The sequence below is a fragment of the Filicampus tigris genome, chromosome 5, assembly GCF_054856515.1.
Source record: "Filicampus tigris isolate MCC_2025a chromosome 5, RoL_Ftig_1.0, whole genome shotgun sequence".
In the NCBI taxonomy this organism is placed as follows: Eukaryota; Metazoa; Chordata; class Actinopteri; order Syngnathiformes; family Syngnathidae; genus Filicampus; species Filicampus tigris.
The window spans coordinates 29,100,921-29,120,000 of record NC_141221.1 but is presented as its reverse complement, the minus strand read 5'-3'; the positions used below and the strand labels follow the sequence as shown (position 1 = coordinate 29,120,000).

Below are 19,080 nucleotides of genomic sequence, written 5' to 3'. Positions count from 1 at the left end.
TCACGCAAGTTCTGAAACAGTTTCCATGTGACACGTTCTTCCCTGAATTCTGCCCAGACAAGTACAATCTGCTATCTGGGTAAGATCAGCATGGTTGTTATCTTTATAAAAGATGGTGTTGGTAGAAAGGGTCAGGCACTTCACTTGTTTTCAGTCACCATATTAAAATTCCAACTCAAGGTTTGAAGCTTTTTTTTTCAATTTGTGGAGCAGTTTGGCAAATCAATTACTTAATTTGAGGAGCAACTTTCAAATTTTGAGGAGCAAAGTTTTTGCAGGTTAAGTCCAGGAACCTGAAGCAAGTGTTTTCATTAAACAGTAAAAAAAATATGACAATGTAACAAATTGTTGTTGTTGTTTTCTGTATATAAAATCAACTGTTTTTATTTCTTAAACTAACATTTTGTATTGCAGCAAACTGTATTTTGGGGTAGGAGGCTCGGGGTAGGAACACATATTCTAATAAAAATTTCAGTTTAAACTTAGTATTTCTGAATGGGTTGTGTGGGAGAGCAAAACTAAATTGATTTAAAGGGAAAAAAAGATTAGGCCATTTTTAAAACTGGCCGATGATAAATCAATGTAAACTGTGGAAATCAAAACAAAGATACGTGAAAGTTTAACATTTCTGTCATTTTGGAAAATTTGAAATTTACTGTAGAAAAAAACTACATGGAGCTATTAAGTTTTCCTTCATCTTTTTTAAGAGATGCTGACAACCCTGGGTGGTCCCTGAACTTTTTGTTAGAATTTTATAACAGAGATGTATACTGTCAAAAATTTCTTGTAATAATGATTTTTAAAAAAATCACAATTATGCAAACCTGAAACATTGTTCAATAAACATGCTTAAAGATGTTACAACAAAGTTAGCACCGAGCTATGAGCACTATTCACGTTGGTGACCTGAGCGCGTCCAACCCAGCGAAGCTTTTTGGGATCGTGTGGGCTGTTCAAATATTGAGAAACTTAAGTATGCGATTCTAATTTTTACTGTTTAATGTGTTTTGATGAGGCGAAATATGCATATTTTGACCCGCACACTGTGGTGTGAAACCAAATATTGCACCTAGCTGGTTCTTTGGAATTGCACGCAAAATAATCGGCAGGCAGAGTCAAATAGTTATAAACAAAAAAATCCAGGAAACAGTGGGACCATGGACCCGGAACCCGCAATGAAGGATGGTTTAATGCAGGAGTGTCCAAACTTTTTGCAAGGAGGGCCAGATTTGGTGAGGTGAAAATGCGGTGGGCCGACCATTTAGCCTGACATTTTTTTTTTACATGGAACACCAATAAATCCAAGCACATTTCAGCAAACCAGTCTGCCTATTTTGCAGTTTTTGGCTTTTTTATTTACATTTCAAAATTCTTAAACATGTCTTTTGGTCCGTTTGAAACATGACATATCACTGGCAAATAAATGTTCCCTGAACTTTTAAATTTAAAACAGGGAAACAGGTAAAAGTATTCACCAGTGCAAATTACATTTCAAACATCAATAACAAATGGCAATTAAATGTTCTCTTAACATTTTGATTCTATGACGGGCAAATATGTAAAATATACATATTAGGGATGTAAAAATGTATCTAAAATTGATATAAATGCTGATAAGCATCAATGTAAAAAAAATAAATAATCGATTCGCAACGCCATGTTGACAATAACATGTTGACATGTCTTGCCTACTGCAACGCACATGAGCAGTAGTGGTAATCCGGAACATCCGTGATGTAAACAGAAGCATTGTGGGTAATGGTTGTCATGGCTACCCGAGTTAAAGTTAACAACAGAATCACAAAGTACAGGCTTATTTCATCAAATTAATTAAAACCGATGTAAATCTCCCTTTCATATCACTATGGCTGTGTTAACAAGCATCTAAAAACATGCATGCATGTACTCTTGTGGTACGCTAACATTTTATAGCGTCGACTACGAATTAAGGAGGCATGATTCAGCAAACTCATGTTTATTAAAAACCAAAACATTTTTTGTATACCTGCAGTTGACATCAAACAGCGAGAGATTATGCGCCTCGCTGTTACTATGACCACGTACCAAGTGATGCGTTTAAGAAATCGGAAATCCCACTACTCAAAATCAACACAACATTACCTGTTTTCTACAAAACCCTAATGGCAACACCTAACAATGAAAGACATAACATACTTCGGTCGTTAGAATATACTAATTTAGAGTGGTAAAAAGATATGTCCCTCTAATCTTTGTTTTTTTTTTCATTCTGGGTGCATACCACATTTTGACTGTGTATATCAAATTATGCATATTAGAGAAGCAAAACAAAACATTTTGGATTAAGGTTATATAAAAACAAAATTAAAAACCAATACAAGTGTTTAGTTTTGTCTTATGTAGCACAGTGCTTTTCCCTAGGTTTACTCATATGATTTCACTCTCTTCTACATAAAAAAAAGGCTTGGTGCCCAAGAAACGTGAAATGTGTTTACAAGTATTTCTTTAAGTATTTGTTTGGGGTTCAGTTTAGCGCGTTATCGGCGTTAACCCAACCGCCTTTTGACGCCGTCAATTTTTTTGATCGTGTTTCCATAGCAACCAGAGGCTGCATTTTTAAAGGATGCTGGTCACCATGATCTATTCATGTATATTTAAAATAAATAAATAAATAAATAAATAAATAAAAAATAAAGCTTTAGAGTAGAGGAGGCGTTACATCCTTCAAAATATTGATTATGAGGATGAATTGCTCAGCTGACACATACACGGCTGAGTCCCCCTGCCCCGGTGATAGTCGTGAAGTACGTCTTGGTAGTATAACCCTTAAAAGTTGTTCTTCCTCATCTTCGGAAGCCGTAGTATGGCGGGTTACAATATAGGTTTGACTTTATGTATTTCTGGCGTCTTACTTGCTACAGACAACCGACACGGCAGGACAGTGTTTTGTTGCGCCTTTATTCAGACATGAACAGCCTCGCTCTAATTCACCTCTCTCTCTCTCGTTTCTTCTTCGCTCAGGAAATGCACCGTACCAAACCAAATTAAAAACGAATACATACTTAAGCACGATATGAATAAATAAATATATACAGTACTCACAAGACAATATTGCAGCATTTTAGAAAAATAATAAATACAAAATAATATATGCGATCCCCAAATTAACATAAAAAAATGAAAATATAATTTGGCAACTAAATCAATCATGTGTTACAGTAGTACAAACCAGACAGTCGAAATCAATAAAATAATGAACTTATGTGGTGCTTATTGACATAATTCCCCATGGATAAAAAAGTCAACTGCCGGGTTGCCGTTTGCTACAAAGCAGCTGTATTTTATAACAGCACGACACACACGCGAAAGCCGCACGGGACAATCTCAGAGGTCCACCAACTGTTTCTCATTCATTTATCTGACACAATTTACATTAAAATATACCCACAACAGAATACCTTTATTAGACACTCGAGCAGCGAATAATAATCTTTTTAGTCGTTGAAGTCATTGCCAGAGCGCAATAAGTGACATCCGTAAAAATGACTGCTCTCTTAGTTCTAATCCTGGTCATCCAATCTTAAAAACAGTCCAGAAAACCAAGCATCGCGTGAGCAACAAGTCGCCCTCAAGAAGCAATAAATATATCTGTCAGAACAACAGTTAGATTTCTCCCCAACAAGATGGACGAGCTAGCGGCGCTTACCCGGCATGAGAAGGACTAGCCTGACGCCGAACGCTGTCATAGAATTGGACGGCTTCCAAATCATATGCGCGGACAGGACGCTGGAGAGCAGCGACACAACCTGTGATGTCTTGACTGCAGCCGTGAGCAGGCTACAAACACAGCACCCAAATGCCCTGCTACTCATCTCTGGGGACTTCAATCATGCCTCCCCTTCCTCCTCTCTGCCTTCATTCACACAGTATGTCACCTGCCACACCAGAGACAATAAAACACTGGACCTTTTCTATGCCAACACCAAGGAGGCATACACATCACTGCCCCTCCCCCCGCTCGGCAAAGCTGATCACAACCTTGTGGCTCTCCAGCCTGTGTACAAACCTCTAGTCCGCAGGCAGCCAGCTGTGACCCGCACGGTTCAGAGATGGTCTGTAGAGGCCGAGGAGGTCTTAAAGGAGCACAACTGTGTGGGAAGTATTCAGTGATGCTCACGGGGAAGACATTAGTAGTCTAACGGACACTGTTACAGACCATATACATTTCTGCATGGAGAACACCATACCCACAAGGACAGTAAAGTGTTTCTCCAACAACAAACCCTGGATCACACCAGACATAAAAGCTCTCCTGAAGGAGAAGAAGAGGTCTTTTGCATCAGGCAACAAAGAAGAGCGAAGATTGGGCAGCGCCAGCTGAGGAGGAGGATCAGAGAGGGAAAAAGGTCCTACAGGAAGAGGATGGAGGAGCAGCTGCTGCAGAATAATGCCAGGGGAGTCTGGAGGGGCCTGAAGACCATCTTAGGCCATGGACAACCCAAGACCCGGACTTGGGGGGACCTGCAGTGGGCAAATGAGCTGAACCTCTTTTTCAATAGGTTCGATCAGATGCCTGCCCCCACTCAGTCTCTCCTGCTGCAGCCTCCACCTACTCCTTCTGCTGGGTGTGTCAACCCCTCCCCTCTTTTCACCACAGTCTCCAGCTCCCAGCTACACCAGACAGCCACCACTCCCTCCTTCCCCGCCTTGGCCTTCACAACATTTCAGGTGAAGAACCAGCTGAAGATGAAGGCGAGGATGGCATCAACCCCCAGCTCCTCAAATCCTGCGCAGACCAGCTGTGTGGAATTGTCCAGCACATGTTCAACCTGAGCCTGAAGCTGGGCAGAGTCCCCCAGCTGTGGAAAACATCCTGCCTGGTTCCGGTGCCAAAGACCCCCCACCCGAAGGAGCTCAACAGCTTCAGACCAGTGGCGCTGACGTCTCACCTGATGAAGACCATGGAGAGACTGGTCTTTGTCACCTGCGCCCCCTGGTGAGCTCCTCAATGGACCCACTCCAGTTCGCATACCAGCCTGGCATCAGTGTGTATGATGCCATCATCTACCTCCTCCACACTTCACTCTCCCACCTGGAGAAGGCGGGGAGCACTGTGAGGATCATGTTCTTTGATGTCTTCAGTGCTTTCAACACCATCCAGTCCACCCTATTGGGAGACAAGCTGGAGCGGGCGTGAGTGGCCCACCACCTCACCAGATGGATCCAGGACTACCTCACAAACCGGCCATAGTATGTGAGGACACAGGACTGTGTGTCTGACGTGCTCCTCTGTAGCACGAGGGCCCCGCAGGGAACTATCTTGGCTCCCTTCCTGTTCCTGTCACCCTCTACGCCTCAGACTTCAACTACAGCACCCTGTAAACTGTACTGTATTTTAACGTAGACTTTTTCAGACTTAGGAAAAAATGAGTTTATTTTGAGTTGTTGTGTTGGCTTCATTCTTTGCTGTATGAAAATGTTTCTCTGCGTATCATACAGTTTTGCTGCTAATTGCAAGTAACTGTCCTGCTTGATTTGAGTTTTTTTGACTCTTGTCTCCTGGATGTTTTTTACTTTGTGTCCAGCTTCGCTTAATCGGATGCATTTCACTCTCTCTTCCACAGTCATTACCGTTCTTCTTCGTTTGGACGCCACGAGCTACAGACAAAAATGTAAATGAATACATTTTAACAGCAAAACACATGCCAAAGAAGTAACTTACATGTGGCCGTTTTGGATCCGATGATGGTGGAGCAGTCAATGTTTTTCCATAGTATCGAGTGGGAACTGCTTGAGTTTGCGCTACGGCGGGCTTCGTTATGGCTTCCGGGTTCCAGATACAATATCGGAACTTCGTTGTAAGGAATCGATTGTTCATCTAATATACTAGTAGAAAGTTTAATGCATACGTTTTTTTTCCGAGTGAGGGAATTTCCGTTTGATCTGATGATGGCGCAGCAGTCAAAGTTTTTCCGTAGTATAGAGCGGGGACTGCTTGAGTTTGCGCTACCGCGGGCTTCGCTACTGGTTTCGGGTTCCGGATACCGGAACTTCCATTGTCAGGAATCGATCGTTAATGTAATATAGGAGTAGAAAATTGTATGCATACGTTGTTTTTCCGGGTGAGGGAATTTCCGTTTGACAGAGGTCCATAGGTGGGAATACTTACTGTACTGTAATCATTTTATTTTGGTGTCAGCCAGTCCTCTCTTAAACGTCTCCAGTTGGTCCAAAATGCTGCTGCCCACCCCTTAACTGGAGCTCGGAAGATGGAGCACATAACACCAATTCTGGCCTCCCTTCACCTGCTCCCAGTGCATTTTAGGATTCAATTTAAGATTCTTCTATTTGTTTATAAGTCATTAAATTGCCTCGCCCCGGCGTATCTGTCTGAGCTCCTCCGCTCCTTCCCACAGCCTCACGTCTGCGGACCAGGCGCTGCTCGAGGTGCTGAGAACTAAGCGGAGCCTCAGAGCGGATCGAGCCTTTTCGGCTGCTGGTCCTTCCCTTGGGAATGACCTCCCATTGGATTGAATTACAGTAATATATCGTGAGTGCCACCTTATGGAAATGGGAATCGATTATACGGTGTTGCATTTTATTGACCTGCCAGTTTATTGGTCACAACTGTTTTTGAAACTGATGCACTTTAAGGGTGGAAAGAGCTCTTAATTACATGGGTGTGTTGTCATGTCACGTCAATTAAGTAAAGTGCAAAGCGAAGTTGACCACAACAACAAAAAGTTTTATGTGCCACAATATTTATCTGAATTTGTCATTTTAAACCAGAAGTATTGGATATTACCCAAGTCCTGATTCATTGTATAAAGGCTCATCTGGATGTGACAATGCATATGAAATCCAAAGTGCATTAAGTTCCATTTTTCTTACAGGTTTCCAGGAGTACCACAGGACCTGCAAGAGGAAAATGGTATTCAATACAGATTCGAAGTTTATGAGAGCATTGCACATTGATATCAATTATACGATAAATGGACCCCTGAAAGCTGAAAATTGGTCCTGTATTCATGTATTCTTTCATTAAAATCCTCAATCTGACCAAAGTTTTGACGTTTACAAAGTTTTTTGGGGTCATCAATACATTAATAAACATTTCTTTAATTTTTTAATCCATGTTAGCTGTTCAATGTTGAGGGTTAGTTAAGTTGTTGTAAATATGTACAACTTTGCCACTTGAGAAGGTTCATACATCCACAGATGATTTTTTTCTGGATTTTATCCAATGATCAAACAGTGTTTTCCTTTTGTCTCTTTTTTATTTTAGCATTCACTAGTTTGACAGTTCAAGCTACTGTTCAAGAAGTTGCATTCGTTACATTAGTCATTGGAATTGAGGTGCATTCAGTGCACTGCCTTTTTTACAGAGCTGGGCTGTCCATCTTGGGGGCGGAACGGTCCGTCATGGACGGACGCCCATTTTTGGGACGGTGGGCGACACGTTTTTAAAAAGGGACGGACTAAGCAAGGCGGAGGTGGATATTAGTCCGGCCCACTAATCGTCCCTCATGCGTGTGGCACGGTCGCGAGGCGGCCAAAGTTCATCTCCAGTAGCGAAGCCAGAGCGGGGGCAAGGGAGCGGTCACCCCAGGGCCTACAAGCTCACGGGCCCCGTGATAGGTCCCCGTTTTGTAGAAAGCGTTCATATATAATCATGTATAATGTAAATTTATATAATATAATGATAAAATGCGCCGTGTGAGCCCCCTACACCAGTGGCCCCCAACTTTTTTTCTGCCACGGACCAGTTCATACAAGTCTATACCGTTCGCGGCCTGGCCCCGTAACTATTCACCATTAGCCGGGGGAGGGGGGGGCGGCTGGGTTGCGAGTGGTGCCCAATACGTCGGATTGTTTTACTCATTTGCTAGCGATATCAGCGTTACGCGGCGGAGATGCTAGCGTGTGCATGTCTTGTTTCATGTTAATAAAGTCAGCCAATCTTACACACGATGTGCTGCCAACTGCACTGCTTTATTAAACATCTCTATATCAACTACTGCATCTCACATAGAACATATCACTCACCCGTAATATGAGCCAATCACATTCGTGTGCACTTCAGGGACCACTCGGGAAACATAAACTCAAAGAATATTACAGTGCATTTAATATTTGCGTCACACGACAGAGACAACTTGCCTTCACTGTCGGGGGGTGGGAGGGGGTTTGGGTTGCCGCGGCCCGGTACTATGGTAAAGTGACTTTCATAAGGGCCCATCGAGAATGCTCCGCCCCCTCTGTGCTGACTTTCCTGGACTTGGCGAAATGGGCAAACGACATTGCCTCCGAACACTTCAAACGCGCCACTAGTTACCCAACTGCGCAGGAAATTTTTCTACAGGAGATACAGCACGAGTTCTACTAGTATGACAAGTGATGAGACCCAGTAGCGCGAGCAGTGTCAGAGCCAGAGCGAGTGATGCCAGTGTAATGGATATGCCTCCATGTGAACGACATCTCTAGGGCTGGAGACAAGATTCAGCCAGGAGATGCCACCAAGTCTGCTCCAGCCTGACTTTAAACAATTGAATCACCAGCGGGCCCCGGCAATTGGATTTTACAAAGACATGCTAGGACTCAAGAAGACACAAACTCCTGATAAGGAGCCACTCTTCGTCACCTGGACCCCCTCTACAGACAACGGATGTGAATTCGGACGGCCTCTAAACAGACTTTGTGTAGCTTCCCCCAGCGGGAAGCCAGGAGGTCCCGCTTTCGATCAGCAGGGGGGCAGCCCCGATGAACATTGACAGTGCTGAATAAAGACCGACCCCAAGAGGTCGACATGGGAACTGCAGCTTTTTAAACTTCCTTTTGGTCAAACAAACAAAATTGCCTTGAAATGAAACATACTCCAATGTATGATTGTGTATTTATTGTGTGTATCCTGCTAATTTGGCATTGACGAATGTGCTTCTCTATGGTTATCATTTTCCTGGTCAGGTTTATGAGATAACAGTGTAGATATTGGATTAAACTCTTATCTTTGACTCCTAAACTTTAGACGCATTCAGAATGAGATGTTTCCATCTGAAGTATGACAATTGATGCCAGTTACAAATTGTGAAATACACAAAGATTTCCAAAACAAGGCAATTCAATAGACTCAAATCTAACTATTGGCACGAATCGAGTCTCACCTGAAACCTGAGCTGGAGGGGGGTTGGACACCTCACCCCCTCCCCTTTTTCTTGAGGAGAAGGCCTGGCCTTTGTCTCTCTTTGTCCCTCCAAAAAAACTCTCTCAACTTCGCTCTCTGAGACCCTCTCCAAAAACACAAGATCCTCCTTTCAAAAGAAACCTCTCAAGCTCTCTCTTTCACCTCAATTTTTTTAAAATCTTTTGGCTGCATTTTTGATTGCACTCACATGCACACGAAAATCCCCCGTGGTCGATTTGTACAGAGCTGAAAATTTGAGTCCTCCGAACCACCATCACCACGCACGTGGTAGACGCGCCAAACTGTAAGTGGTATAGTGTGTACATTTCAAGGTATCCTGCCAAACATTTGAGCTGAATGTTTTCTTACAATTATTAGGCAAACGTGTTGTTATAAAGTAAATGAAGACAAAGTTTTATTTAGCTTTATTTATTTTTTCATTGTGAAAAAGACTTGAAGTGCAATTTAAGGCACCTTTCTTAAAACATGAACAGCACATTAAAAAGTAATTTAGGGCCACAATATAGAAAAAGATGTTTAAAAAAAAAAGAGCAAGCCATTAAGGAGCAGCTGTTGAACTACCAGCTAATGATAACTGCTAGATATGCTGCTAGCCACTAATGCCGGAGACTTGTGCCGTATTATACAATGACAGCGTACTTAACCAGCGGTTTGTTCGTGTCCTAAATTAGCGACTCAATATGATTTCGAGACAATGTTGTGTTGGTGTTGGTAGCAAGCGTTAAAACTCCTGATACGTCGAAAACGGAAATCAAGGTAGCCATTACGACACCACGCGGGCCAACTTCAAAGTAAAAGCCACTAAGGCTATTGCATTGGCATTAATGACTCAATGTATTATTTGGTAAGCTTTATTTTGAAGTTAGCCTTTTTTCATTTTTTTTCACCAACCATTCTGCGGATCGTACCCAACCGATGCTTGATCCTTACCAATCAAAGATGATTCGTTCCAATGCACCACTAGTGAGTACAGGTACGCAAATGCGCGTCATGACACAAATGAGACGTACGCAGGTACACATGAGCAACAGAAATCACTAATGCGTACCAAGTTATGTGCACCCCTGTGTTTATGTATCTCAATACTATACATTTAGAACTACACAGCAACTAACCCGGGCACTCAAGAGTTGATTCAATGTAGGGTAACTCATAACGTGCTTCTGCCCAACGCTGATTTCTGATTAATTCACCTTGCTCCTCTTCACTTATTGTTTATATTAATTTCAAAACACTTGTCTGTCTCCTTTTACTTCAAATTGCGAGTTAATAATTCGTTTGACTATAATCACATACAATTTGAATTTTAGCTGATTTTTGGCGCCCCCTGGAGTCCATGGTGCCCTTAGTATCTGCTTATCTGTGAGCCGGTGTGGGTACCAGATGTGATCGGTCGCAAGATTGTATCAGAGTCCTTGGAGAAGGGTACGCGCAGCGTATGGCTACTTTGACGCTCACAGGGGACCTCAATGAGCGGAAGCTGTCGAAAGTACCATCAGGAAGTGCGATCAAGCTATCACGCTTTAATTTTTCCGTGGTCAAGCTATCCGCTCCTACGTTCTTGAGTGCGCGCGCATTCTAAACCTTACGGTAAATGCTTTTCCGCATGTCGCAAGTGTGCACAAAATACAGTGCACAATGAATCACTTCCCTTACGTTCGAACTGCCATAAAAAACATTGTATTCAAAGTATTCATTTCAGGGATTCTTATTCCTGGTGGCCCATACTATCAGCATACGAAGTTTGGACTGATTTTACTGTACAGCTTTTTTTTTAAATTAGAGGCAAAATCTGTACAAAATACAGTTCATACAGTACAGAAATAATCATTTATTTCAGTTTGAACTGCCATAAAAACCATTCCTCCAATAAATAGAAAATCACTCCAGTGGATTTTTCTTCCTAGTGGTCCATACTATCATACATAGTTGGGACTGATTTTACTGTACATCCATCCATCCATTATCTGTACCGCTTATCCGCACAAGGGTCGCGGGGCGTGCTGGAGCCTATCCCAGCTGTCTTTGGGCAGTAGGCGGGGGACACCCTGAATTGGTTGCCAGCCAATCGCAGGGCACACAGAGACAAACATCCGCACTCACAATCACACCTAGGGGCAATTTAGAGTATCCAATCAACTTACCATGCATGTTTTTGGAATGTGGGAGGAAACCGGAGTACCCGGAGAAAACCCACGCAGGCACGGGGAGAACATGCAAACTCCATACAGGGAGGCCGGAGCCGGGATCGAACCCACGACCTCTGAACTGTGAGGCGGACGTGCTAACCAGTCGACTTTACTGTACATATTTTTTAAAAATTAAGGCAAAGTCTGTACAAAATATAGTACATACAGTACATAAATCATAATTTCCCTCAAGTTTGAACAGCCATAAAAATCATTCCTCCAATAAATAGAAAATCACTCCAGTGGATTCTTTTTCCTGGTGGTCGATACTATCACACAAAGTTGGGACTGATTTTACTGTACAGATTTTTTTTAAATTAGAGGCAAAGTCTGTTTCGAATTTTTGAAAACACTGTACAGTAAAAGCAGTCCAAACTTTGCTGATAGTATGGACCACCAGGAAGAAGAATCCACTGGAGTGATTTTCTACTTATTGGAGGAATGTTTTTTTATGGCTGTACAAACTTGAGGGGAATGATTATTTCTGTACTGTATGTAATGTCATTTGCGTGGACTTTGCCTCTATTTTTTTTAAATCTGTTCAGTAAAATCAGTCCAAATTTCACATGGTGATAGTATGGGCCACCAGGAGCAATAATCCACTGGAATGATTTTGTACTTACTGGAGGAGTGGTTTTTTTGGCAATTCAAACTTGAGGGGAATGATTTTTGTACTGTATTTTGTGCAGACTTTGCCTCAATTTTTTGAAAAAACTACAGCAAAATCAGTCCAAATTTCACATGCGGATAGTATGGGCCCCCAGGAATAAGAACCCACTGAAACGTTTTTCTACTTATTGGAGGAATGTTTGTATGGCAGTTCAAACGTTAGGGGGATGATGATTTCTGTAGTGTATATAAGGTATTTCGCGCAGACTTTGCTTCTAATTAAAAAAAAAAGAAAAACACAGTAAAATAAGTCCAAACTTCGTTTTCTGATAGTATGCGCCCCCAGGAATAATAACCCACTGGAATGATTTACTACTTCTTGGAGGAATGGATTTTAAGTGAAGTGATGCATTGTGCACTGTATTTTGTGCACAGTTGCAACATACGGAAAAGCATTTACCGTAAGGTTTAGAATACGCATGCACTCAAAAATGTAGGAGCGGATAGCTTGACCACGGAAAAACGAAAGCGTGATAGCTTGACCGCAGTCGGCAGGAGCCGTATTTATTTTTTAACATAAGGATATGATGAGTTGCAGCCTGTAAGTTTTTATTTTTTTTTAATTTTTTTAGTTAAGTTCTTCAAGTGTACTCTGCAAAAGTAGGTAATAAATAACAGAGGGGGAGTAAATCACATATGTGTAAGTCTCAAGTCATAACCATCAAGTCTGAAGCAAGTCCCAAGTCACTGTGGGAAAAAAAAATCAAGCAAGCAGAGTCAAGTCATTACTTGGTTAAAGGAAGTCATAAGTCAAGTCATAAAATATTGCTCAGTAAATATGTTGGAGTAATTAAAAAAAAAAAAATCAATGATCCTACTACAAAAAGTACATTATCTCTAAAAATGTAATGAACATTTACATCTCTAAATATGAAATTAAAAAAAACAACAGAACGTATGTTATTTTTTCATAGTAACGTTTATGTGAGTTGGCACACTGTTAATGTGATGAATACTGAAATACAATATGCTGAATGAGGGTGTAAATGTGTATAATCATCAGATTTGAAAGCTACATACTTTGTTTCAGGTGCCAATCTGTGACCCAAATCTAATTGGTGTGTGTTAATGGGTAAACGAAAGGCATTAACTTTGTGCACTTTGTAGGTTGTCGCGTTTTGAATTTGACATGCATTAGTTTTGTGGAGCGCTGCCACATCAAATATGGCGGATACGGTCGTGACCAGCTCTATGCTATCAACATGCCGATGACACCGGTGGCTTATGTTTGATGAATAGAAGCTACTTCTGAAGTGCACATTACGTCACCTCGTAATTAAATAGTGGGCGTGGGGAACTTCTGCATATGCGAGCGGAAAAGCCACAGTCAAAACGAATGGTTCAGACAGTTTTCACAAACCATCCTGTCCCTAGTTACGTTAGCTGTACCTAAAAGTTCAAAATACAAATTTTTACTGGTCCCAAACCAGTGTTCATATCGCTAGCTAAAATAAGGTTGGCTTACCTGTCCGTGGGTTTTGTAATGACAAATGAAATTAAACGTCGTTGTTGTGTCTGCCCATGAAGTGCAAACCATGCGTTTGTCAACGTCATGGATAAAATAATCCATTAACTCAAATTAGTCATCCTCGGAGTTGCTCCGACGCTGTAGGTGTTTACGTTGCCACATTAAACTAAAGTGACGCTGACCGGGTTGCCAGGTTGATGTGAATGAACAAAAAAACCCTCTTTTTTTCTTTCTTACTTTCCTTCCTAAAAAGACAAACTGTGTTCAATTGCAAATTTAAAACTATAAACAGGATGACTTGTCAAGTCATGAGGTATAAATCAAGTTGACAACACTTAGAAACCAAGTCCAGTCATTCCCGTGTTTTTGGCAAGCAAGCAAGTCGCAAGTCCTAAAAATAGCAACTCGAGTCTGACTCAAGTCAAGTCATATGACTCGAGTCCCCCATTTCTGATAGATAATATTAGCAAACGTTAGCTGTCATGTTGGCAGCTCAGTCAAAATAACAGTATGGAGTCATGGGTAATTTGCATTTTTCTGGAACCACGCATCTGGAAGTGTAGACTTTAGATAATAGCTTGCGTGTACCACCCATGTTAGCCGTTAAATTTTCATTTTATAGTTGTAAAAAGCATCAAACAGATGCTTATTTTGTGGTTGCTGATTTTGTTGTTTCTCAGCACCTAGATATGGACTAAGAAAGACATATACGCACAAAAAAAACAGCTGGGCACTTGACCCTTTTTTGTCGGTCTGTCCTCCTTCGTCGGTCCACGACCTGGGTACCCTTCCGTCCATGTCCCTCCGTCCTTATTCATAAACGTTATTGTCCAGCGTTGCTAGTTAGCCCAGTTGGGTAACTAGTGGCGCGTTTGAAGCGTTCGGCAATTTTTGTCGTTTGCCCATTTCGCCGAGTAGGTTGAGATGAGCTTTGGCCCGCCTCGCGACCACGTCACACGTATGCGGGACGATGTCAGGTTTATGGCAATCAAAAACACTTAAACAGGCAAGGAAGGAAGACAAGAGAATTAGATTATTTTTGCTCGCAAGTAGAACGTACAGAGACGTGCCACAATCTCCTACCATTCTGACACATTCTGCTGCATGCACTCTTTTTATTTCATTAGGTGCCCTGGCTGTACAAAAGTTGCTTCTCTAAAGGATGGGGGGGAACCATGTAGCCACATGTAGCCTTGTGGCAAACAGTTTGAGACAGTGTACGTGTGGTATGTACGAAAGTTTATGATTTTCAATTCATCAGTGGTCATACAGATGCTGCCTGCTATCTTCTGTCAACGTCAAACCCCGGGATGCTCCAGACGTACCCTTTGATAAGAGCGCCGTTCTTCGTCTGCACCTGTGTCCTTCTCACACCTCACTCTCTGCTCTCTTCACAAATAATTTCAACTAACATGATACAAACAAGTTTATATTGCTAAATAAATGCTTTGCAATACAGTGGTACCTCTACTTAGGAAATTAATTGGTTCTGGAAGAAATTTCTTAACTAGAAAATTTTGTAAGTAGAGACGTGTTTTCCATGTAAATGGCCTAATCCGCTCCAAGCACTCCAAAATTCAGACATAAATGTTTTCTAAAGCATAAAATTGCATCAAAACATGTAACAAATACATGTTACAATTATATTATTGCACAATAAATGAGAGTTGTGCATAATGTAAAAAAACAAAGAATAGAGTAAAGAATAAAAATGATGGTCATTTACCTTTCAATTGCTGTCCTCATCGCTTTTTGCCCTCTTTGGTTCATGTTCTCTCAGAAGTAGTTTTTGCCTGGCGTTTTGTAGTTAAGTTTGCAGTAAGAACTGATTGAATAACGTGGCGACTGTCGATACATTACGGTCATATTCTTTGGCGCGATCAACCAAACGCATCCCTTTTTCATACTTTTTCATCTCTTGCTTTGTTTGTATGGACAAAAAAAAAAAAACGCTATTTTCCTTTTTTATCTTTTCCTCGTTTCGCCATGACTTTCTTGGGGGCCATAGCGAATACTGTAATTCACGTAAAACTATCGGAACACCTCATGGCCAGAGGGCGATTGACGAAGACGCTGCATAGACATATCTATCTACCTGTTTATCTACACACATAGACACATACGGTAGAGGTGCCTCTTAGCCAATGGGATGTCAGAAAGATGCTAGATAATAGCCAATGGCAGAGCAGCTATGAGTATGTTGCGTTCAGGAAACTCTGGAGCTGCAAGCAGCAGCCCATACTGTATTTTTACCTTTCATATCCTGAAATTTCTTTCGTAAGAAGAGGCAATATTTTCCTGTTGAGGTGTTTCGAAACTTGAAAATTGCGTATGAAGATACGTTTGTAAGTAGAGGTACCACTCTACTTATAAGAGTAACATGTACATTTATTCTAACAGATGATTAGTGGCACAGACTCAAATCTACCTCCGCCCTTGCTTAGTCCGTTCCTTTTTTGAAAACTTGGCGTCATCCGTCCTCCATCCCAAAAATAGGCGTCCGTCCGGAATGGAGGGGCGGACCGCTCCGTCCCCGGGAAAGAATGCCAAGCACTGCAAAAAAAGTTATTCAATCTCTATGGTTTCTGAATAACATTAGTTTGGTTGGTCACCGTTTTATTTCAAATGGCTCATTTTTAACACACCAACAAGTCATCTTAATATAGTTTTAAATGCAATCTCTGATGGAGTCATTATGTCGTTTAGAGGTTTGTCAGGGTACCAACCAGTCTATATTTTTTCTTATTTACTGATCAAAGAAAAAATGAAGTCGGTGAGATTTGTATCACAACAGTATCTTCATTTATTTCAGAAAGCTGTTGGGTATGTGCAACCCACCTGTGGTTCATTATTTAATTAAAAAAAAAAAAGAATAAAGATTTGGAATTTGCCAATGAAATATTTAATTAAATAATAAAGGGAAATAAGAGTAATTTGAAAGAATGCATAATATACTATCCATGTAGGTTTTTCTTTTATTTTTTTATATACAATGGGTCAAAATAGACACTGGTACTGATTGTTGTTTTGTGAAGGTACCCATTTTCCGCTAAATTATGGAAAGATATTTGAATTTGATTTGTATTTTATCGAACCACATCATCCCCTTTGCATTGAAAATATATTGTTTCACCTCAGCAACTATGCAGCAGACTGAATAAAAACAATTTTAGACACTATTGTATTGTCTAAATGGCATATTCTCAGTCATTACACTAATCAAAAATCTCTTATTTACAAAACAAGACTGGAATTTTGATTTTTATTATGTTATTGAAACCTGAAGTATGCCCTGAAGGGAATAATAAATGTTCCTTCTGCGATGACAACAGCAGCTCAACGTGTGTCTCTCCTATTCTTGCCACAGCATTTCACCACACGTTGAGGCATCAAGAAATATCCAGTTGCCCCTCTAGCTACCGAAGCAGACCGTGCAACACTAGCAAGCACGCTAACGTATGTTTTTAAAAAAGTTTTTTTATTGAAACATTGAACAATGTACTCACGTAATTGTCAGTGATTAACTGTCATCCACAAATCCATCAAAGTCCTCATCTTCAGTATCCGAAATGAACAGTTGGGCAAGCTCTCCATTAAACATGGCAGGTTCGCTTTTGTCATTGTCTGAGTCAGTCTCGTTGCCGTGCGGCTCCTCAGAAACGATGCCGGCTTTTGCGAAAGCTCGCACAGTAGTGCAAGCAGACACTTTAGCCAAAGTATCCACAATCCATTCACAAAGTGTGGCGTAACTTGCCCGGCGCTGCCTCCAAGTCTTTGTGAAGCTGTGTTCGCCATCCATCATCCATTGTTCCCCACTCGCAACGCCCTATTTATTCCATTATTCCAGGAATAATGGCAAGCCCGAGGTTCATTTGCTTCACTTGTTTTTTTGCAGCGGCTGTGAGATGAGCGTGCATGGAGTCACAAATTAACAGCGACGTGTGACGTGTGACGTGTGGAAAAAAACATCCGGTATCTTTGGCTAGGTTCACACCGAAGGTCTTAATGCTCAATTCAGATTTTTTTTGTGTGTAAGCGTTCATATTCGGTACATTTTAGATGCGACCTCGTTCTTGCCTGCTGTATGAACACATGCGTCACGAATGGGACTTGCATGCGAGACGACGTCCAGCGTGTCCGGGCGTTTATACAGTGAAGCGATTAGGTATGAGGTAGAAATAAATACAGTATTTTAGGGGTGTAACGGTACGCTAAATCACATTTTGGTTCGGTCTATTGGAAACTTCGGTTTGGTATATTTTCAGGACAAAAAAAAAACAGATTTTTTTTTTTATGTTTATTTTGGGCCGCCGTGGGTTTGATCCCGGCTCCGGCCTCCCTGTGTGGAGTTTGCATGTTCTCCCCGTGCCTGCGTGGGTTTTCTCCGGGAACTCCGGTTTCCTCCCACATCCAAAAAACATGCATGGTAAGTTGATTGGACTCTCTAAATTTCCCCTAGGTGTGATTGTGAGTGCGGATGTTTGTTTGTCTCTGTGTGCCCTGCGATAGGCTGGCAACCAATTCAGGGTGTCCCCCGCCTACTGCCCGAAGACAGCTGGGATAGGCTCCAGCACTCCCCGCGACCCTTGTGAGGATAAGCGGTATAGATAATGGTTGGATGGATGTTTATTTTGGGCGGCACGGTGGTCGACTGGTTAGCACGTCCGCCTCACAGTTCAGAGGTCTTGGGTTCGATCCCGGCTCCGGCCTCTCTGTGTGGAGTTTGCATGTTCTCCCTGTGCCTGCGTGGGTTTTCTCCGGGTTCTCCGGTTTCTTCCCACATTCCAAAAACATGCATGGTAAGTTGATTGGACTCTCTAAATTGCCCCTTGGTGTGATTGTGAGTGCGGATGTTTGTCTCTGTGTGCCCTGCGATTGACTGGCGACCAATTCAGGGTGTCCCCCGCCTACTGCCCGAAGACAGCTGGGATAGGCTCCAGCACGCCCCGTGACCCTTGTGAGGATAAGTGGTATCGATAAAGGACGGATGTTTATTTTGAAAAGATGGCAAGTAAATGGTACATTTTTTCGAAAAAATAAATAAAGGGGATCCATTCGGGTGATATTCAAAGAAATTACACCAGAATAAAAAATACACTGACAATAAAGATCTCTTAATTTAGTACATTATTAAGACACTACAATCTTTAAACACTCAGCAGCCAAAGCCTATGACACATCTAAGTGTTCAAGTTAAAGCCAAGTTGTCATTACAGTACATATATACACTTTTTGTGATTAAAAAAAAATACATACAATAACAGTTACAATTATTGCTAACTATATTAAAAATCTTTTTATAATGAAAATTTTTTTTTAAGTCTTTATGGAATTGTATACACTTTTTAGGCACTGAAATCTTTGAATGTTCAACAGCATAACGAATTGGGTTATCTGTGTTGTGGTCAGATTTGTGTGTTGCTGAGTTGTGATGTTTCCGAGGTTCATGAATGCATCGTATGGCATGCGAGTTGAGCAGCGGAGAAAGAAGAGCGCGAGCAGTTGTACTTGGATTAATAAAAACGTGATAGTTAAACTACGTCTGACGGCGAGTTCCTGGAAGACGCTACAAT

At 41.6% G+C, this 19,080-nt stretch overlaps 1 protein-coding gene and 1 long non-coding RNA gene across 5 annotated transcripts in view; one reads left to right on the top strand and one right to left on the bottom strand.

The window, feature by feature from the left end:
- dhfr (dihydrofolate reductase) overlaps positions 1-7,043 on the top strand; it is a 38,717-nt gene extending 31,674 nt beyond the window's left edge. Inside the window, exons 5-8 of one of the 4 annotated variants that reach the window (XM_086031434.1) lie at positions 1-79; positions 5,604-5,651; positions 6,396-6,529; positions 6,873-7,043. The exon at positions 1-79 is cut by the window's left edge and continues 37 nt beyond it. In XM_086031434.1, coding sequence (XP_085887560.1) covers positions 1-79; positions 5,604-5,651; positions 6,396-6,513 — 245 coding nt within the window. In that variant the 3' untranslated portion in view covers positions 6,514-6,529; positions 6,873-7,043. The remainder of the gene's footprint in view (positions 80-5,603; positions 5,652-6,395; positions 6,530-6,872) is intronic. The other 3 variants (XM_086031435.1, XM_086031436.1, XM_086031437.1) reach the window with 3 other exon arrangements.
- On the bottom strand, positions 6,582-18,102 carry LOC147148025 (uncharacterized). Its single transcript, XR_015086898.1, has 3 exons — positions 17,014-18,102; positions 15,936-16,060; positions 6,582-6,894 (listed from the first exon to the last, which is right to left on the bottom strand). It is a non-coding gene; the product is annotated as an uncharacterized LOC147148025 (long non-coding RNA).
- Positions 18,103-19,080: the final 978 nt, after the last annotated feature.